The sequence below is a fragment of the Loxodonta africana genome, chromosome 19 (assembly GCF_030014295.1).
Source record: "Loxodonta africana isolate mLoxAfr1 chromosome 19, mLoxAfr1.hap2, whole genome shotgun sequence".
NCBI lineage: Eukaryota > Metazoa > Chordata > Mammalia > Proboscidea > Elephantidae > Loxodonta > Loxodonta africana.
Window position 1 is genome coordinate 31,201,347 of NC_087360.1, and position 22,532 is coordinate 31,223,878.

The following is a 22,532-nucleotide window of genomic DNA, read 5'->3' on the forward strand; positions in this document are numbered from 1 at the left end:
GAGATTGTGTTGGCAACTCTTGTCTGGAGGGGGGATGGGAGGATAGAGAGAGAGGGAAGCCGGCAAAATTGTCAAGAAAGGAGAGACTGAAAGGGCTGACTCAAGAGGGGGAGAGCAAGTGGGAGTAGGGAGTGAGATGTATGTAAACTTATATGTGACAGACTGATTGGATTTGTAAACGTTCACTTGAAGCTTAATAAAAGTTATTAAAAAATAAATAAATAAATAAAGTTTCAAAAAACAAAACCTGAATTTGCGGTGTGCCAAATACTCAGCTGAATGCATGTGAATCAAGTGGTACGTCGCCATCCTCTGCTGTAGCCTCCTACCATTTCACAGATCCTCCGTCTCTCTGGAGAACTCGTTGAGTACTATCTGCCTCGTGTCTCATTCATTCACTATTTGTGTTATGTGCACCCTTTGTTCCTGTGGGGAAAAAAAGAGCTCCTACAAGGTAATGAAGTGGTCAAAGCAATCCTTCAAAGGCTAAGTGTGATGGTGTGGAGGAAAGCGAGAGGAAGGAGTCTCAAGCTAGTAAGGGATGGCTGGTTAGCCTTGCAAAGTGCTACAGTCTCAAGAACTTCAAGATCAAAGGTGAACTGGAATTGGCTGATGCCCAGGCAGCATTAGAGTTCCCAGAAGAGCAAGAAACTCATTGAAGAGAAAGGTTACCTTCCACAGCCAGTCTTCTGTTGTGATGAAAGAACTACTTACGTAGCATTTACATTGTATTGGGAATGACAAGTGATCTGGAGATGGTTTAAAGTACACGGGAGGATGTGTGTACGTTATATGCAAATACTACACCATTTTATGTAAGGGGCTTGACTATCTGCAGACTTTGCTATCCGCAGGGGGGTCCTGGAACAGGTCCCCTGTGGATAATGAGGGACCACTGTATATCCCACACTGGAGCTGAAGCATAGAGGGCCCAAGAGAAGATTTCCAAAATTAGAAGGAACATATACAGGATATGAGGTGCAAAGTTATTACTTCTCTTCTGCCTTTTAGACTCATAGAGCAGTCAAATAAAGGCCCAGGGGTTCTAACTTCTAATCAATGATAAAAATAGAAGGGGGAAAACGAAGAAGCGAGAAATGAGAGAAGCAAAGGCAGGTCCAGGACATCCATCCCCATTAGCATGCAAATGACTTAACATACAGCTGATTTAACAGTAATAGAGTGCAAGTTGCCAAGTGAATCACTGCCATTTCCCCACTGCCCGTGTCCAGAGAATGATGAAGGAGAGAGGAAGACAATTATGCAGGCAGAATACGTGTTTACCTATGGCTGTCTTCAAACATATACTGTTCTATTAACAAAGAAAGATGATTTGAATGAGAATCCTATTTTTATTGTACATAAAGCCATAAATATCGTATAGCCCTTTTACCATTTTGCCAGCAGTGGAAACCTCGGGGGGGAGAGGAGTGCAGCCCGAGCCGCCACTTTCCCTAAAAGAGAATACAGCTAGAAATCCTCCGTGGAGGCTGGAGGGGGCGCGAGGCAGTCTATTACAGGATTTCTCATTAACACCAGCAAGACTGCGCTTGTTGTGTTAAACGAACAGGCGTTTAACCCTCAAGCTCCTCAAGGGAAATAAAGCGCAAACTGCTTACCCACTTAGTCATAATTACCATGTTCGCAGGTCTCAGAGGAAGGGCTGCTCCTTAGCAGTCTCTGAGGACAGTCCTGGCTTCTCAAATGCTGCCCTAGCAGCTGATCCACAAAGCCCACAAAATGCTTTCTCCCCAAATAAAAAATGATCGCAGATTAGTCCATTCCTTGCAAAGTAAGAGGCCAGGGTGTCCGCTGGTCATGGTGGTGAAGCAGCACAGCTGGGTAGGAAGGGTGGACTCAGGAAGACTTTGCCTGGGACCCTGCCAACGCTACCTGCAGCTGCTACCTGGATGAGTTCCTTAGCTTCCCTGAGCACCTCTCCCTTCTTTTGTAAAACAGGGCTACCGCTAAAAACAAATAAAACAAAGCAAAAAACAGTTGCCGTTCAAGTGGATGCCGGCTCATGGCAACCCCACGGTGTCAGAGTAAACTGTGCTCCATATGGTTTTCAGTGGCTGATTTTTGGAAGCCAATCACCAGGCCTTTTCTCCAATGTGCCTCTGGATGGACTAGAACCTCCAACCTTTCAGTTAGCGGCTGAGTACATTAACTATTTGCACCATCCAGTACCTCCGCCTCCCTTGATAAAAGACTATGGTGAGGAATAAATGAGCTAATGAAGCAAGCTGCTTGGCACAGAATGAAAGTGCTCAATAAAAGGGTCCCTCCCGCTGCTGTCGAGTGGATTCCGACTCCTATCGGCCCTACAGGACACAGCAAAACTGCCCTATAGGGCTTTCCAAGCTGTAATCTTTACAGAAGCAGACTGCCATATCTTTCTCCCTCAGAGAGGCTGATGAGTTCAAACTGCCCAACTTTCAGTCAGCAGCTGAGCATTTAACCACTGCGCTGCCAGGGCTCCTTATAAAGAGGATCAGCTCTCAATAAATAGTAGCTATTTTACTATTGGAAACCCTGGTGGCCTAGTGGTTAAGTGCTGCAGCTGCTAACCAAAGGGTCAGCAGTTCAAATCCACCAGGCGCTCCTTGGAAACTCTATGGGGCAGTTCTACTCTGTCCTATAGGGTCGCTACGAGTCGGAATAGACTCGACAGCACTGGGTTTGGTTTTTTTGGTTTATTTTACTATTAGGAGTCCCTGGGTGGTATAAACGATTAACACACTCGACTGCTAACTGAAAGGCTCGTGGCTAAAGTCCACTCAGAGGCACCTCGGAAGACAGGCTTGGCAATCTACTTCTGAAAAATCAGCCATTTAAAACCCTATGGAACACAGTTCTACTCTGACACACAAGGGGTCACCATGAGTCGGAGTCAACTGGATTAAGACAGGGTTTTGTTTTTTTCCTCTTTTTACTGTCATTTCACGGAAGTTAAACTTCCCTTTCCTAGTCAGGGTTACAAGGAGCACATGCACCCCTGCTCTCTGCTATTCTGTCCTTCCCCGCTCTGCTGCCAGCCACTGACTGATACAGACCTACGGTTCCCTTCTCAGCACTTATCACCTTCATCCGACAGTGTCAGTCCCTGTCCACAGAGATGTCTGGCACAGCCAGATTCCATGCGACAGGGAAGCACTTGAGGAGGCTGCCTCTAAGAACACACTGCCTGTAAATGCGGGCACTGCCTGTACCTTAGAAAGATCTACCGGGGCCTCGATTCAAACCTTATCACAGTGCTCACCTTGGGCAGATTCTAGGTCCAAAGCTAAGTGCACTGGAACATCTATTTCTAAGAATTGACAACCACACACAGCACTTGCATCTCCAAGTCAGCGGCACAAATTAACTTTGACCAAAAATTAAATAACTGAAAGGTCAAAGCAAATTATGTTTTGAACTTGTACCTTAGTGACAGAAAAGCAGAAAGCAAATAATCCTAGCAAAAATAAAGAATATGGTCTACATGGAGACTAGTCCTTCTTGAAACATGTATTTATTAAGCACTTTTATTATGTGCCTGAGCCCTGGTAGCACAGTGGTTAAGTGCTAACCGAAAGATCAGCAGTTTGAATCTACCAGCTGTTCCTTAGAAACCCTATGGGGGCAGTTCTACTGTGTCATATAGGGTCACTAGGAGCCAGAATCGACTCGATGGCAATGGGTTTGTTATGTGCCCCCCACCACTCTAGGTCCTGGAGAGCCAGCAGTGAATAAAACAGACCAGATTCCCTGCCCTTATAGACGTTACTTTTTTTTTTTTTAACATTTTATACTGCTTTAAAGTTTACAGAGCAAATTAGTTTCTCAATCAACAATTTCTGCACAGCTTGTTTCGTGGTACTGGTTACAAACCCCTCAATGGGTCCACACTCTCCCCCCTTCCTCCCTGGGTTCCTCCTGTCCACTCACCCAGCTTTCCTGCCCCTACTTTCCTTCTGAACTTTGCTTTTGGGCAAATGCTGCCCTTTAGGTCTCATATAATTGATTGTTCTGAGGCATACATTCCTCACTGGTGTTAGTTTTCATTTCATAGGCCTGTTTATGTATGACTATTTTTATAATGTGACCTCCAGGAGTGAGGTCAGTCCCAAGTTAAAAGATTCTCTACCCAAAAAAAACCCAGTGCCATCTAAGGACCATAATCTCTGGGGTTCCACCAGTCTCTATTAGACCATTAAGTCTGGTCTTATTGATGAGTTTAAATTTTGTTCTACATTTCTCTCCTACTCTGTCCATGACCTACTATTGTGGTCCCAGTCAGAGTAGTCAGTAATGGTAGCTGGGCACCATCTAGTTCTTCTGGTCTCGGCTAGTGGAGGCTGTGGTTCATGCGGTCTATTAGTCCTCTGAGCTGTTTCCTTGAGTCTTTGGTTTTCTTCATTTTCTTTGCTCTGGACAGGAGGAGATCAGTTATTGTATCTTAGATGGCTGCTCACAAGCTTTTAAGATCCTAGTTGCTACCCACCAAGAGATATTACATTTTACTGATGAGTGTGAACAAAGAAGATTGTCGCTTTATTAATTCATAGTTTTCACTAGTTCTCCAAATTTCTTTGAAATATTATCTTCTGTCTTCCTCAAATCTCCTAAAACATTATTAGGTTATGCAATACAGGCATACCTTGTATTACTGTGTTACACTTTATCATGTTTTGTGGATATTTCATTTTTCACAAATTGAAGGTTTGTGGCAATCCTGAGTCAAGCAACTCTATCAGCGCCATTTCTCCAACAGTATGTGCTCACTCTGTGTCTCTGTGTCACATTTTGGTAATTCTCACAATATTTCAATTTTTTTTCATTATTTTATCTATTACGGTGATCTGTGATCAATGATCTTTGATGTTACTGTTTGAATTGTTTTGGGGTGCCACAAACCACACCCATATACGAGGGCAAGCTTAAATCGATAAACGTTGTATGTGTTCTGACTGCCCCACAGACTGGCCGTTCCCCCGTCTCTGTCCCTCTCTTCAGGTCTGCCTATTCCCTAAGACATGACAATACTGAAATTAGGCCAGTTAATAACCCTACAATGGCCTCTAAGTGTTCAAGCGAAAGGAAGAGTCACATGTCTCTCACTTTAAATCAAAAGGTAGAAATGATTACGCTTAATGAGGAAGGCATGTTGAAAGCTGAGACAGGCCAAAAACTCGGCCTCTTGGACCAGCTAGCCAAGTCATGAAGGCAAAGGAAAAGTTCTTCAAGGAACTTAGAACCGCTACTCCAGTGAACACACTGGTGACAGGAAAGGGAAACAGCCTCACTGCTGATACGGAAAATGTTTTAGTGGGCTGGACAGAAGATCAAACCAGCCACAACATTCCCTTAAGCCAAGGCCTAATCCAGAGCAAGGCCCTAACTCTCTTCAATTCTATGAAGGCTGAGAGAGGTGAGGAAGCTGCAGAAGAGAAGCCTGAAGCTGGCAGAGGCTGGTTGGTGAGGTTTAAGGAAGGAAGCCGTCTCCATAACTTGAAAGCGCAAGGTGAAGCGGCAAGTGCTGACGTAGAAGCTGCAGCAAGTCACCCAGAGGATCTAGCTGAGGTAACTGGTGAAGGGGCCGCACTAGGCCAGAGGTTTTCTGCAGAGGAGATGGTCTCACACTGGAAGAAGACGCCAAGGAGGACTTTCACAGCTAGAGAAGAGAAGCCAGTGCCTGGCGTCAAAGCTTCGAAGGATAGGCTGCTTTTCTTGTCAGGGGCTGACACAGCCAGTGACTTTAAGTTGAAGCCAATGCCATTTACCGTTCCGAAAATCCTAGGCCCCTTAAGAATTCTGCTGCATCTAATCTGCCTGCGCTCTATAAATGGAACAACAAAGCCTGGAGGACAGCACATCTGTTTACAACACGGTTTGCTGAATGGTTTAAGCCCACTGTTGAAACCTACTTTCTTTCAAAATATGACTGCTCATTGACAATGCGCTCATCACCCCAGAGCTCTGATGGAGATGTACAAGGAGATTAATGTCTTCATGCCTGTTAACACAACACCCATTCTGCAGCCCGTGGATCAGGGAGTAATTTCAACTTTCAAGTCTTATTATTTAAGAAATACATTTTGTAAGGCTAATAAATATATTTCATAAAGGCTAATGTATTCTTCTGATAGATCTGGACAAAGTAAATCGAAAACCTTCTGGAAAGGATTCACCCTCCTAAAAGCCAGTAAGACCATTCATGATTCGTGGGTGGAGGTCAAAATATCAACATTAACAGGAATTTGCAAGAAGTTGATTCCAGCCCTCCTGGATGACTCTGCGGGATTCAGGACTTCAGGGGAGGAAGTAACTGCAGATGTGGTGGAAACGGCAAGAGAACCAGAGTCAGAAGTTCAGCCTGAAGATGCAGCTGGATTGTTGCCATCTCATGAGAAAACGTTAATGGGTGATGAGTTACTTCTTAGAGACGAGCAAATACAGTGTTTTCCTGAGCTGTGATCTACTGCCGAAATGACAATAAAGGATGTAAAGTATTACATAAACTTAGTTGACAGGGCAGCGGTAGGGTTTGAGAGGAATGACTTCAATTTTGAAAGAAGTTCTACTGCGGGTAAAATGCTAGCAAACAGCATCGCATGCTACAGATAAATCTTCCGTGAAAGGAAGAGTCAATCAATGTGGCAAACTTCGTTACTGCCTTATTTTAAGAAATTGCCAAAGCCACCCCAACCTTCAGCACCCACCACCCTGATCGGTCAGCAGCCATCAGGCCACATAGAGGCAAGACCCTCGACCAGCAAAAAGATTATGACTCACTGAAGGCTCAGGTGATGGTCAGCATTTTTTCACAGTAAAATATTTTTTATTAAGGTTTATGTACTTTTTTTATACATAATGCTGTTGCACATTTAAAAGACTACAGAATAGTGTAAATGTAACTTTTTATATGCACTGGGAAACTGAAAGATTCGTGTGACTTGCTTTATTGAGGTGGTCTGGAACCGAACCCACAATATCTTGGAGGTAGGCCTATATACAAGTTAGTTACTTTACATTAAAAGGGAAGCTGGCTAGCCACAAATTGTTAAATAAACCATGGGATATTCCATAGCTTTTCATGTATTTGAAATCTACAGCCATGCTATACCTCATCAATAAAACCGGTGATCATTTTTTAAAATTTATTTTGCTGTTGTTGTCCAGCAAAATATACACTAATTCAACAATTGCTACACATACAATTCAGTGACACTGATTACTTTCTTTGAGTTGTGTAACCATTCTCACCTTCCTTTTCCTAGTTGTTCTTCCCCCATTAATATATACTCACTGCCCCCTAAGGTTCCTACCTAATCTTTTGAATTATGATCATTTTTATATTTTAAAAGCACTAAGTAAATCCATCGAGTAATTTTAATTCATTAGGCTGTTGCAATTTTACACCAGGGGCCATAAATACATGAAAAGAGAAATATTAAATTTTAGTTAGAAACTCTGTACCCACCACCATCTGTTGCCATGGAGTTGATTCCAATCCATAGCGACCTTACAGTACTGCTCCATAGGGTTTCCAAGAAGCGGCTGGTGGATTTGAACTGCTGACCTTTTGGTTAGCAACCATAGCTCTTAACCACTGTGCCACCAGGGCTCTAGAAACTCTCTGGTGACAGTCATACATTGACTTTGCAGCTCAAAGTTAGGCCAGGGGAAAGAGGTAGGAGAATACAGGCATAGAACGCCCTACAACCTGAACAGAGAGGAATATTTCAAGTTTTCCACCAATCACTCACTGACTAGAGGTAGGGGAATCAGTGAATAAACTCTATTTCCACAAAAGTAAGGAGAAAACTGCGCCATTTCTTAAGATCAGTTATATGTTGTAGTTTTACAAAGAGGAAGATGCAAATACCATATTACTATATATATTACAAGGAGCCCTAGTGGCACAGTGGTTAAACGCTTGGCTGCTAACCGAAAGGTCAGTGGTTTGAACCCACCAGCCGCTCAACAGGAGAAAAATACAGCGCTTTGCTTCATAAAGATTACAGCCTTGGAAATCCTACGGGGCACTTCTACCCTGTCCTATAGGGTCACTATGAATAGAAACGGACTCGACGGCAATGGGTTTGGTTTTTTTTTTTTTTTTTGGTTTATGTATATTATAGGTAGATAGTTCTTTGAAGGAAAAAAACTAACAAATTATTGTAAAACACTGTCAAACAAAATATGTTCTTTGTTGTTGTTTTTGTTAGCTGCTATTGAGTGGGCCCCCAACTTAAGGCAACTCTATCCACAACAGAACGGAACACAGCCCAGTTCCAAGCCATCCCCATGAAACCTGTTCAGCATCGTAGCAACAAGGAAGCCTCCACTGATGCATGGATGGTGGCTGGGCGTGAAGTACACTGGCTGGGAATCAAGCCAGGTCTCCTGTAAGAGTTCTACCACTGAACCACCACTGTCCCCCAATGTGCTCTATAAATACAATCATCAAAGCCACCCAAACGCTACTTGTCCATACTTGCACTTCAAACATTTTTTTCCTTTGGCTCAACTTTGTGTATTTCTCACTAGACTGGACGCCCCCTGAGGGAAGGGGCTGTTGTCAGGTTCATCACTGGAGCTCCATGCCTAACTCAGAGTAATGGCTCTATAAGTATGTACCGTACACTGTAATAAGGGGCGCGCTGGTGGTGCCGTGGTTAACAGCTTACTTAGCTGCTAACCAAAAGGTCGGCAGTTCAAATCTACCAGCTGCTCCCTGGAAACCCTATGGGGCAGTTCTACTCCGTCCTATAGGGTCGCTAGGAGTCGGAATCAACTCAACAGCGATGGGTTTGGTTTTTGGGTAATGTAATAAGGAGCCCTGGTGGGGCAGTGGTCACTACGAGTCAGAATCAACTGGATGGCAATGGGTATAATGTAATTAACGTATCAAAAAAAAAAATTTTTTTTTTTTACGTGTCCTTAGGGACTGTCAATGTGCTACTAGAAAGTGACAAAGCATCTTTAAAAATTTCTTTTCAGGCCTTCCTATGATATAGTGTGAATACTTTGAAAGGACGGGCTTTGCAAGAGATAATACAAAATTTTCAATGTCCAAAATCAGAAATGAGACTCCAAGGAAAAGATCGATTTCATGTTACTCAACCTCTTTCAACTAAGTGTGATTTCAAGGCAACTGTATTTCATTCGTTTGAAATGGTGAAACAGTGTTGTGGTCAGCTCCCATCAAGCCAGCTCTGACTCATGGTGACCCCATGCACAATGGAAGGGAATGCTGTCTGGCCCTGCACCATCTCCAGGACTGGTTGCAGAGAGAGCCATTATGATCCATAAGGTTTTCACTGGCTGACTTTTGGGAGTAGATAGCCAGGCCTTTCTTCCTAGTCTGTCTTAATCTAAAAGCTCCGCTGAAACCTATTCAGCATCATAGCAACACGCAAGCCTCCAGTGACAGACAGGTAGGTGGTGGCTGTGCATAAGGTGCCTTGGTCAGGAACTGAACCTGGGTCTCCCACATGGAAGGTAAGAATTCTACCACTGAACCACCATTGTCCCCTCTTAATGAAGCCTAAAATAAAAGCTGTCTGGATCACTCCAAGGCATAATAAGATTTTGACCCTTTCTAGGCACTGGCTGATTAAATAGATCCTACTTAAATCAGAGCATTTCTTGTCTACACGGCTTAAAGCAACTGCCACACACATCCGAACGCTCGTGTTTTAACCAGCACTGCCTGGTGAGTCTGGTGGATCACAGTTTACTATTCCCAATAGATCCCATTATCAGCTACATTATCTCAACAAATGTTTCAGTAAACTAAAGCAGCTATATAATTTGAACAAACAGTCAGCTTTGACAGGATTTACACTCATTGGTTCATTAATTGAATAATGTGTCAACATAACAAAATGTTTGCCTCTTCTTATCTCAGAGAAACAAAATCTCCCCTGGGCAGAATGTTCCATTTTCTGAGACTCTCCCGTAATAGGCAGGGGACTGCAGACACAGCGTTTCATTTAGATTAGTTCGCTGCTATTGTCGTTAAGTGCCGCTGACTCGGTTCCGACTCATAGCGACCCTATGCACAACAGAACAAAACACTGCCCGGTCCTGCTCCATCCTTACAATTGTTGTTATGCTTGAGCTCACTGTTGCAGCTACTGTGTCAATCTACCACGTTGAGGGTCTTCCTCTTTTCCACTGACCATGTACTTTGCCAAGCATAATGTCCTTCTCCAGGGACTGATCCCTCCTGACAGCATGTCCAAAGTATGTAAAATGCAGTCTCACCATACTTGCTTCTAAGGAGCATTCTGGTCAGATTAGCTAGATATTGTTTAGTTCTGCTGTATTTCTGTTTAAAGCTGTGGAAAAAGCAAAGTAACTAAAATAAGGAAGCGCAGAGAAGTGTGTTGTGGTTAGTTCCCGTCAAGCCCGCTACAGTGACTTCAAATAGCTGGAAATAAAAAGTCACCTGTGATAAACTATCAGTTCCTGCGTGGCACAAATAGTTAAGCACTTGGCAAATAACCAAAAGGTTGGCAGTTCAAATCCACTCAGAAGCACCTTGGAAGAAAAGAATGGTGATCTACTTTTAAAAGGTCACAGCCATTAAAAACCCTATGGAATGCAGTCCTACTCTGGCACACATGGGCTCTCCATGAGTTGGAATCGATTAACAGGGATTGGTTAGGGATACACCAATTTAGATACTAAAATTACAGGTCCCAGTGACTTTTTCGGGAATACCAAAGACAGTCGATCACAAAGCTCACTCCAAAACGAGGCTGAGATAAAAACTCTTACCAGAAAACGTTTTACCAGTATCTTTTATTAGCACAGTGAAATCATACCAGCCATTAAGCGGAGGCATTTTAACAAGAAATTAACTTTCTCACTGGATCTGAAGAGCTCCCAGTGCCAACCCCATCTGCCAAAAACCAAGCAGGTGGACTACTCACTGCCATCCAGCGGTAGAGAAAACTTTGCAAGATGTCTTTACCTGATAATCTCAATGTAACTGAAACCTGACACAACACAATAAGTGACTATTACTATGCAAATGGTTCTATTACAAAATCCAAGTCAAAGCAGTAGAGATAAACACAAAACAAATCAGAATTCCTTGAGGAGGTTTTCCAATGGCCTAATTCAAAAGTCTATTTAAAAAATAGCAACAGAATTAACAACGAAAGAGCTGTTGCCTAAAATGACTCTCCTGTTGGTATTTCTCAATTCTAAAACATCATCAGAAAGAGGCTCAATATGCTCGCTGTCACTAATTCTGCCATCAAAGAAAGCATTACCAGAGATGCCACAGAAAAACAGGCATTCATACAAGGAAGTGAACATTCTAAGCATAGAAGTATGTTCTTAAGAGGGACACTCAAAAAGCAGAAGTCACAGTCAGTTCAAAACACCAAGAAAAAAATGAACACAAGTTCCTAATTTTAGTAATATTATATACCCCCCACTTGGGGAAAAAAAAAAAAAACCTGTCCAGTGTTGAGATTTGTTGATTATATACATAGAAACTTTACATAGTTCGGGCTCCCTGCCCTTGGAGCGGGGAGTAAGAAAGGCAGGAGAAAAAGAAATTATGCATTTTATGCCACATTGATAGAAATGCACACGTCTGGCTGTTTAATGGAATTCAGGTTTGATTGGGGGTTCTCGTTTTACTCAGTTTCCCACTTGGCAGAATTTTTTTTAAAGCACTGATCTTCAGTTCACTGAAGATATGTCACATTCTGAAATAGGAATGTCAATTTCACAACACTCCCAAAAGGTTTGCCCTCTTCCTGCTTTTCACTGCTTGGCATTGCTTATCAAAGGGCATGCCCTGCAAAACCAACAAGACGTGTGGGCCAAAAATACCAAGAGCAAGCATGTCTTCATTTACACCGGTTAGCTTTTCCCTACAAATAACTCAAAGGGGCTGATATTTTCTACATCACAGAGCTCCTGAGTTGACTTGGAAAAATAACCTGCAAATCACTTAGCATCAAAAGGAAGTTTTTATTTTTTCCCTCTTATGTCAGGGTAACATTTAAGTAATCTTGGGTGTACCATGCTTGAAGAACTGATAGTTTTAAAAACTGGGAATCGCTTTGGTTTAGGTTCTGATATTTTATATAGTTGCACAGTTTCAAATTCACAATAAAGAAGATGCCTCTTTTTTCTCATCAGTTCCACACGAGAGCTATTTAGAGTTGAGGAGCCATGTCTCTACATGTGCTGTACAACTACTGATGGTGTTAGTTAGGGAAGAAGCTGGGGGAAAAAAAAAAACCTCCACCACTACTGAGTTCAGATATAATTTGAAACTCACTATTAACATCAAGAACATTCTCTTCTGGAGTGGTACAAATGAGACGATAGTATTTTATGATGTAATATCACCAGGCAACCTCTACAATGATAAATCATTTGAGATAAAATTACAACTTGTTAGGGACCTCACCAAGCACCACACACACACCGCCCCCCCATTTCACTGAGCCCCTCTTTAGTAATTTAACAACACATTCTTGTCTGGAATCGCTCTTTCAATGTGCTTTCTTAAATGAATCCCATTTCAGCCTCTTAATAAAGTGCCACCAGTAGACCTGCAAGTTGCAGAAAAAGCAGCTCAGGTGACAGCAGCAAAAATAAAATTCGATGGGTCCGAATCCACTGTTTACTGCCTGAGGCACAAAAGAGGCAAGGAGCCTTGGAAGCTGACTTGGACTAAAGGGACTCAAGAGGAGCAAGCGCTGAAAACAGGGGTTTAAGTATCTGGGACAAAAAGCAACAAGCCTGCACTCCACTGCTAAGGAGCCGAGAGGGAGCTGAGGGGAGAATGGAGTTGAAAAGGGGGACGGCAGGAACCTGGGCAGGAATGATCAGGATGGAGCTGTAGGAAAAGACAGGGATGAGGAACAGCAAAAGAGCAGGAAGGATGACAAGGATGGGGCTAGAGGGGACCACAGGGATGGCGCTGGATGGGAGGCGGGGATGAGGCAGGAGGGCTGACAGGGACGGGGCAGAGAGTACCACAGGGATGAGGCTGGACTGAGACAGTGATGGGGTGGAGGCAACACAGGGGTGGAAGGGGCAGGAGGGGCCAAGAGGACAGTGGGGCAGGAGGAGGCGACGGGGCTGGGCTGGAGTGGGCGACAGGGATGGAGCTGGTCCAGCGAAGTCGCAGCCACATCCTCACCAGTCCCTGCCCGGGCCGTCGCAGCGCGTCAGCCGCCGCGCTGGGCACTTCGGGGCGCTCTCTCCCTGAGTTCCCCCAGCAGCCCTCGATGCCCCCATTTGCGGGGACCGGAAAGCCGAGGCCAGCCCGCTGCCCCGCTCGCACTTCGCGGGCCAGGAGCCAGCGGCGGCGGAGCGTCGACCCTCCCGGACGCAGGGGGTCGCTGGCGGCGCTGGGGGCAGCGGCGCGGGGGTGGGGGGCGGGCCGGGGAGACGGTACCTGGGCTCCGGCAGGACGATCTTCTTGCTGGCGCGGGCGGCCGGCGTCGCCTTGCTCTTCTCCATCGCCATCAGGTAGCTGACATCGGCCAGCACGGCCTCCAGGTCCGCCATGTTGGCGAGCGGCGGCGGCGGCGGCGGCAGCTCCTCAGGACGGGGACGGGGACGGGGACGGGGACGGGGACGGGGACGGGACACGCTCCGCCGCCGCCGCCCGCCGCGCCCCGACGTGGGGGGGCCGCCCCGGGGCAGCCCCCCCGCGCGCGCCCGGCCCCCGCGCGCCCCCGCGCGCGCGCGCCGTAGCCCCACGCGCGCTTCAGAGCCCCGCGCGCGCCGCCGCCTCGCGCCGCCGCCGCCCCGCCCCTCGCCCCCTGCCGCGCGCCCCCGCGGCTCCGCGCACGCGCTGCCCCCCCCCACTTCCGCGAGGAGTCGCTGGGGAGCGCGCGCCAACCGCACGTATCCCCCTCGGCGCCCGGGCAGACCCGCAGGCCCGCCTACCCTAGCCTCCTGACCAAGCCCCTGGGGTCCCCTTCCCGCGTTCCCCTCCGAGTGGCCTCGAGGGACTTCCTCTTCTCCTCGATGGTTCTGCGGACTTCCCGCCGCAGTCCCGGGCGTACTCACGCCCTCCCCCACCCCCAGGACCCTGCAAGCCCCGACTGCCCGGGAATACTCGGCGCCCACCACCTCAGGGACAGCGAGAAAGTCCCCGTGCCCCGCATACCGTAGTTTTCAAACTGGACAGTGGCCTGGGGTGTCCCCAGAAATGCAAGGGCCCCACCTGTCCCGTCAGGTGATGCTAAAGCCAGTGTTACTGCAGCATCTGAACTGCGCCTAGTCGGCGGGGTTCCCCTGCCTGCACATCGCTCTGTAAACTCAGGCAAGAGAAACCTCAAAGCTGGAGAAAGTTGTGTGTCACACGATAAGAGGAGCAAAGTGGGGTGAGAGCCCCGCCCAAAGAGCAGAGCTGCCCATAAGGAGCCCCTGAGTTAGGAGCTCTCCCCCGGAGGTGTACCCAGGGGGTCTCCACTTTTTTACTCATCTGAGAGCTTTTAGTTTGTGTTAAAATGGTCGTTGAGGAGAACTAAAATATTCTGGCCCTAGTGGGTTTTTTTGTTTTTTTTAGTGGTTTTACCATTACTTTTAGAAACCTAAATTAGGTCTCTAACTAGGAAGCACCTACTACGTGCAACCACCACAAGGGTGATTTAGGGAAGTGGAAAAATAGGGCCAAGGCCAAGACATGAGGGAATTTCCAGCTTCCTGATGCTCAGACTTGGTTTCTTTGGTCCCTACTCCCCACTCCCACCTGGTATTTTCATTCGCTTCTTCTTTTCCCACAAGACTGCACACAAGTCCACCTTCAGAATCCAGGTGGCACTCCAGCTGAGTGGTGTTCAGGGTCACCCAAGGAGCCTAGGAAGACCTGAGCTGAGAATTAAATAAACAAAACAAAACAAAACAAAATCCCTTTAATTCATCGGCTTGGGTCACATTGGGAATTGAGTAAATGTTCTGTCAGTGGCTTACAGGGTTGACGGAGTCCAACAGGAAAGCAAAATTGTTAAGGCCAAATGTTGGACATTTCATATAATGTCATAGCAGAAGCAGTCTGATTCCATCATCACAAGAACCCTGCTCTCTTTTGTTCTCTCATTCTCCCTTGCTCTCTCCTGTTTCTTTATCTATGCCTGTCATCACAACTGGCCAGTTTTACCAGACATTTCTCAAGATCCAAGGCACAATTTGCATAAAGTTGTCCAGAAAAGGGTGTAAGAAGTAGAAACGTGAGTTGAAGGAGCTTGGCAAGGCAGCAGAAATGACTAGCAAGCACAAAATACATTAAGGAGACAAGACATAGCAACCAAATATCAAATTTCCATCTTTCGCTCACTTTTTTTTTTTTTTGGCCTAAAAACAGGAACACAGAATGGCTTGTCAAGGGTCACCCCAGAAAGAAGAATAAGTTCCCCCAAAAGTATAACAATACTATGATTTAATTAATGCAAGTTCTTTCATTGTCTTTTTAGAACTGTTGCTGTCACATGATCAGATCATCAAATAAATGCATGCATCTCCCTACATTCCCCTGGTTTTCCAAATATTGGAATTTTTTTAACCTCGCCTCTTTGATTTTAGTGGAAACCCTGGTGGCTTAGTGGTTAAGAGCTATGGCTGTTAACCAAAAGGCTGGCAGTTTGAATCCACCAGGCGCTCCTTGGAAACTCTTTGGGGCAGTTCTACTCTGTCCTATGGGGTGGCTGTTTGTTGGAATCGACTCGATGGCAACGGGTATTATTAGTACTTCGATTTTAATTAAAAAAATACATTTTCTGTTCTTTTTTTTTTTTGGCAGCATGATGTAGTAAGTTTGGAACAAGACACACCTGAATTCAGATCTCCGCTTTGCTATGACTAGCCGGGTGATCTTAGAGGCAGGTTTTACCTCTCGGTGCTTTATTGTCCTTGTTGGCAAAGTGGGAATGAGGCCAGGGTTGTCGAGAGGATGGAGGAGATAATATGACCATAAAATCTCCAGCCTTGTGCCTAGCACCAAGTAGATCCTCAACAAAGGTCACTGCCCTTCCCCTATTTATTTGACTTCATTTTACCCTAGCAAGCTAGAGAAGATACTGGCACTATGTATTCACAGTCATTACACTTAAAGCAGAAAGACCCCTTACCAAAAATATTATCTCCCTAGGGCATTTCTAGAAACCAGAATTGGCAAAAACGATGAGCGTTTATAAACAAAGGCAGTTACTCTTTTAGTAGGAAGAACAGGGAGTCTAAAATGTGGTCCCCGAATTGAGGCCCTTCCAGCCTTGAAGTCAGCTGACTGAATTACCCAAGGGTATTTTTCTTGATATTAATAGTTTGTGAACTTTGGGTTCAGGCTCTCTCCTTCCTCACTTTCTCCACCCTCCTCCTCTCTGTTTCCGTTGACTCTTCATACTGAACAGCTTTTTGTGTTCACAGCAAACAAAAGGCATTAATGACAGTGATGAAGTTGTCATAACTGATCTGCTGGATCCTGTTGCTAAACGCTATCGCCAGCCTGTAATCATTACAACGAACAGCGAAAACAAATAGCAACCCATTTTGTACTGAACCAATAATGTTCCCTTGCAAATAATTACACCCCCACCCCCCAAAATGGCTTAAATGACTTTGGGCTCACGCAGCTTGTGATAATAGATAAAACTCTAGAGTTTCTTCAGGGTTCACAGTGTTCTTTTTTTCTCTCTTTTCTGTGACTTTTTATTATTAAGGGGGGGGGGTTTGCTGAGGTGGATGCATTGATGTTTAGACTCTCCAGAGTTACTCTGGATAAAAGCTTCAAAGGAAAAACTAACTAGGGAACTGGTCTTTTTTTTTTTAGATTCTGGGCTCTATTAGCACTTCCTACTCACAATGAAAATCTCTGGACTACAAAAGCTGAGGAGAAAATGCAATCCTGGGAAATTAATCAATCACCAATGTAAAAATCAACTCTAACACTCCAGAGAGAAGATTTTTGAGAACAGGGGATGTTGACAGGCCTGATTTTATTCATCTCTGTCATACCATTTACATCAATCTCTGGTAAGAGAGACTTGATTTTTTATAAGTAGTCCTCTAAATATAGTTACTTCTCAAGAAAACTGTACACAGCTGGGGTTTCAGGGTGTTTATTTTCAAACATTTCACTCTGGAAAGTCTTTTGCAGGTATTTCTCGCATGCTGGGCCGTGGTCCCATTTTACCTCTAACTTAGATCAAAATTCTGCTCATTGTCATGTACATCTACCAGCAAAGCTGTGCAAACTTTAAATTGCATCTATGTACATAGCAACTAAGGAGCCCTAGTGGCGCAACAGTTAAACATTCAGCTGCTAACCAAAATCTTGGCGGTTAGAACCCACCCGGTGGCTCCTATAAAGATTACAGCCTAGAAAACCCTATGGGACCGTTCTACTCTGTCACATGGAATCACCATGAGTCAGAATCAACTTGACACCACCTAACTTAACAACATAGCAACTAAATACTTTAAAAGATGTACCCAAAGGTATGGCACCAAACTTCAGTTTTTATAGCACTGAAATTATGTTCCATACAGAAGTACCTCCCTTTAAATATGTGGATGGAAACACGTTTTTGTACATGAATTCATGGTCAGGGAATCACTCTCTAAAGAGAGGCAGTGGAGTACGGTAGTTCGAGTGTGGGCTCAGGAGCCAGATCACCTGCATTAGAATCCTGGGGCTACTGCTTCTAAGCGGTGTGACCTTAGACAAGTTGCCCAACCTCTCTGCGCCTCAACTCAATGGTGTTCATAGAATTGCTGTGAGAACAATGTTGCAACATATGAAAAGCACTTAGAACAGTGTCTGGCACATGGAAAGCACTCAATAAATATTGGCCTCAAAGTCATCATCATTGTCCTTTGAGAGATAGCAAGGTATGATGAGAAGAGACCTGTCCTAGAGTGCTGGATGTGCCCCCTGTCTCTGCCCTTTGCTGAATAACTGCAAGCAAGTCTCTTAAGTAGTTTGAATCTTAGTTTATACAGCTGCCTAATAAAGGGATTGAATGAAACGGTCCCTGAGGTCCCATCAAATTCTAAAATTCTCCGGCTTTCCTTAATCTGGCAGTGAATCCCTTTGTAAGGTGACGAGTACTCAAATCCCTTAATAACATTTTGGAAATTTGGATTTCTTCGAATCAGGAAATAGAGTGTTAGTAATACAATCCACAGGTGAGGCGAGCAGACCATCAGCACGTTTCTGAAAACAAGTACATCTGTGTTTGTTCGCCCAGCACCTGAGCAGAGACCTCGCTCAAGAAATATGTGTTAAATGGATAAGTGAACGAATGAATCAATGGGTAGGTGGATGAAAGAATGAATGGGTGACATAAAAGACTAGACTGTTTGCCTCCAAGACTCAGCCTTCTATTGGGAAGCAATATAAATATAATACAAGTGCCCGACTAAAGAGGAGGTATCCTGTTTAAGGATGAGCCCTCATAGCCAGGTTTCTGCCCGTCCTTGGTGCCACTAATGGCCTAGAAGGCCTCTCCAGCAGCTAAGAACCTTGATGTGCTTGGGGTATACAAAGGTAAGTCTGGGAGCTTTGGGCCTGGGGTTGGAGTGAGCTAAATTGCTCTGCCTAGTAGAAGGACTTGGAGAGGAAGGAGAGTGTCTTAGTTACCTAGTGCTGCTGTAACAGAAATACAAGTGGGTGGCTTTAAAGAACAGGAACTCATTTTCTCACAGTTCTGGAGGGTGAAAGCCCAAATCAGGGTCTCGGCTTGTCAATTCCTTCCTTGTCAATAGCCCTGGGCGTTCCTTGGTTCCTTGGTGATCCTTGCATGGCATCTGTCTTCCCCCATGTGTATATCTCTGTGTTTATTCTGGTCTTTTTCTAACTTAGAAGTGATTAGATTTCAAACCTGCCCTACTTGGTATGACCTAACGAACAAAACAAAGAAAACACTATTTCCAAACAGGATTACATCCACAGGTATAGGGGTTAGAATTCCAATACATTTTGGAGGGACACAATTTAATTCATAACAGTAAGAGAGAGCAGGGACTGCAGGGGATGGGGGACCAGTAGAAACCCCTGGAAGTGGTCTGGTTCTCTGGAGGTCATTTAGAGATAGGAAGAACAGGACATCTCTTCTGTGCCATTTTAAGTTTGCTGTACTGTTCAGCAATGCCATGCCTCCCTGGGGAACCTTACAACTTCATGGCTTGATCCATCGGTGCTTCGATGGCTGGCTGCTGGGAAGGTGGTAGTAGGGGACCATGGCCCACACTGGGATAAACACCAGGATGGAGATGAAGGATCGGCTGTAAAAAGGACAGAGCAAGAAGTCAGCAGAGGCTGGAAACCCAGACCAATGATGAAAATAAGAAAGTCAGCTTTCTGGGACCCTCAGATCTCAGGGCAGGCCCTGGACTTTCCATGAGACTGGACATGGGAATTCTAACCTATCTTATCTCACAGTATTGCACGTCGCAGTAATGCAAAGAAGGGTGAATGTAGCTGATTTCCAGATCACAGAACAATGGCTATTACGTCAGTTGCAAAAGACCAGGAACTTTTCTACATTGCAAAGTTACCTCTGACCTTTAACGTAGTGGCATTTCCTCCAAGAGCCACTTCTGTCTGGAAGGGCACGTGCTTTTCAGTTGGGAAGTTATATCAAGACCAACCCAAAAAAGGCCTCCACAAAGCTCAGTCAAGAAAAGTCCCATGGGGCTCCTATGTCATGCCTTATACGTACACATTCATTAGGAGCCCTGGTGGAGCAATGGTTAAGCAGTCAATTACTAATCAAAAGGTTGGCAGTTGGAACCCATTCAGCATCTGAAAGATCTGGCAATCTGCTTCCATAAAGATTATAGCCAAGGAAAGCCTTTGGGGCAGTTCTACTTTGTCACATGGGGTCGCTACGGGAGGAACTGACTTGATGGCACCCAGTAACAACAACATGGGCCAGTGGCCACAGGCATGTAATGAATCCAGGAGCCTGTGTCCTCCTCTCTTCTCAGCTAGTTCTGCTGCTTCCCTCCCAGTAGCTGTAATAGCTCCCCAACTGGTCCCACTCTGTCAGAGCTCATGGGTGTCAACTCAAAGCAGGTCAGAATCAATAACAAAATTATGATGCCTGGGCTAGTCCTGGCATCACCCTGATCCCCAAGGATCCCAGGGAGCCACCTGGAAGGTTGTCACAGGCTCTTAAAATGTGCTCTGGACCACCACTGCCAGATGTTTCTGTGAAAAAAGCACAGACTCATATTCTGAAGTCCAGTGGGGGCTTGAAATCATGCATTTTTTACAAGACCCCAAGCAAGGCCTAGATGCTAGTTGATGGAACTGTCAGAATCCTACCGCCTCACCCCAGGCCTACTGAAGCAGAATGTGCATTGTGCCAAGCCACCCCGGCCACTCCAGGGTGCCTGGAAGTGTGAGAAGCCCTGCTCTGGGTCAACCTGGGACCTTCAGTTCAGGCCCTGAAGTTGTTCAGATAGGCATCACTTAGGAAGGTTCTAGATTAGAGATGGGTTAAATCAGCTGAACCCAAATTGGCAGCCTCCAGAGAAAAGAGAAGAGGGAGAGATGAGGTTGGAGTGGCCAACAGATTCCACAGGGCCTGAGAACCACGGTGGGGAGTTGAGGCTTTCCTTGGGGCAGCAGGTAGCCGGTTCAAAGTTTCAAAGAGCAGAGTGAGAAGATCTGATGGGCCTTCATATAAGACACTTCTGGCTGGGGGGTACAGGACTGGTAGGGTGGCAAGTGAATAAGGGGAGACCGTATAGGGGTCTAGGGTAACAACCCAGAAGACCCGGATGAGGGTGGCTGCAGTAGGGACATCGGCACATCACACACGCAGGTTCCCTAGATATGTCCAAAAATGGAGGGACAATGATGTGATACCATCTCACCCCATTAGAATGGCAATGATCAAACAATGAAAAACAACTGTTGGTGAGGTTGTACAGCCACCATGAAAAACAGTTTCATGATTCCTTAAAAAATTGAACTTAGAATTACCATAGGACCCAGCAACCCTAATCCTAGGTATATACCCAGAAAAAGTGAAGGCAGAAATGCAAGCAGATACCTGTACCCCAGTGTTCATTGTGGCACTTTTCACGATAGCCACAAGGTAGAAATAACCTAAATGCCCATCAACAGAAACAAAGTGTGGCATGTACACTCAATGGAATGCTAGTCCTGATGCATGTCAGAATGTGGAGGAACCTTGAAAACACGCTGAGTGAAATAAGTCAGTCTCAAAGGGTCAAATACTGTATGATCTCACTTAGGCGAAATAAGCAAATATACAGAAACCAAAGCTTATGAGTGGTTACCAAGGGTAGGGGGTAGTTTTTGCTTAGGGGGCGCTGAATTGATGTTAATGGTGATGGAACGATTTGGAAAAAGATAGCAAGAATGGTTGCACAACTTGAAGAATGTATCACGGTCACTGAATTGTACATGTAGAAATTGTTGAGTTGGCATATGTTGCTATGTATATTTTCACCACAATTAAAATAGAGGATGTCATCCAGGGTAATTCGGAGGCACACACAGCAGTGGGTACAAAAGGAAGAAGGAAGCCCTCCTTTCTTTCTCCCTGCTGCCCCAGAACAGGTCTCTCTTCCTCCTCACCTGGCAGGTGCCCACGGCATGCCAACTACTTGTCCTGCTTCCAAACCCTCCCTCCTCCTTCAATCCATCTGACACCCTCCTGCCCCCAAATTTTCCTAAAGCGTGACAGTTAAAACACCCTCCTGCTCAAAAACCTTCCATAGGTCTCCATTGCCAAAGAAATTACCTTCAGACTCCTCTGCCTTCAGGAAACCCTGGTGGCATAGTGGTTAAGTGCTATGGCTGCTAACCAAACGGTTGGCAGTTCGAATCCACCAGGTGCTCTTTGGAAACTCTATGGGGCAGTTTTATTCTGTCCTATAGGGTCGCTATGAGTCGGAATGGACTCGAAGGCACTGGGTTTGGTTTTGGTTTTTCCTCTGCCTTCACCTTTGTGCTCTCCCTTCTGTTTCTGCCCCTGGCCTGCCACGTTAGGTCACGCTTTCATTCATTCATTCAACAAATATTTATTGTCGTCGATGGGGCAGGCACTAAAAAAGAATCACTCACCTGCGAAGACACAGAATCAATTCCAGGATGTCTACAGCCTCACTGAAATGCTCTTCCCACTAAGCCATTTTGCTGTATAAATAGTAATAATAATAGCTTTTTTTTTTTTTTTTTTTAACACTTATTAAGTACAGACTGACGGCAGTGGGTGGGTTTTTATGGCTGTCTCATTAATTCTTCCCCAAGCCCCTATGATGGAGACGGTTGGCCTTGTTTTAAAAGTGCGAAAAACGTCAAGTCACTTGTGAAAGATCATACAATGACTACCTTCATAGGATTTGAACCCAGGTATCAGAACCCAGGAGGAGCCCTCGTGGTACAAATGGTTAAGTGCTCAGCAGCTAACAAAGAGGTTGGCAGTTTGAAGTCACCCAGTTTCTCCATGGGAGAAAAGACCTGGCAATCTGCTCCCATAAAGATTACAGCCTAGAAAACCCTATGGGGCAGTTCTACT

The 22,532-nt window shown here is 45.3% G+C and overlaps 1 protein-coding gene and 1 long non-coding RNA gene across 5 annotated transcripts in view; one reads left to right on the forward strand and one right to left on the reverse strand.

Annotated features, from left to right (window-relative positions):
• Positions 1–13,588, reverse strand: part of GRK3 (G protein-coupled receptor kinase 3) — a 155,315-nt gene extending 141,727 nt beyond the window's left edge. Inside the window, exon 1 of the mRNA XM_003419096.4 lies at positions 13,427–13,588. Within this exon, the coding sequence (XP_003419144.1) occupies positions 13,427–13,539 (113 nt within the window). The 5' untranslated portion in view covers positions 13,540–13,588. The remainder of the gene's footprint in view (positions 1–13,426) is intronic.
• The window catches only part of LOC111753108 (uncharacterized), a 47,928-nt gene continuing 38,787 nt past the window's right edge, over positions 13,392–22,532 (forward strand). For all 4 annotated transcript variants that reach the window (XR_010318618.1, XR_010318615.1, XR_010318616.1 and 1 more), the window contains exons 1-2: positions 13,392–13,500; positions 16,805–17,007. This is a non-coding gene — a long non-coding RNA (uncharacterized LOC111753108). The remainder of the gene's footprint in view (positions 13,501–16,804; positions 17,008–22,532) is intronic.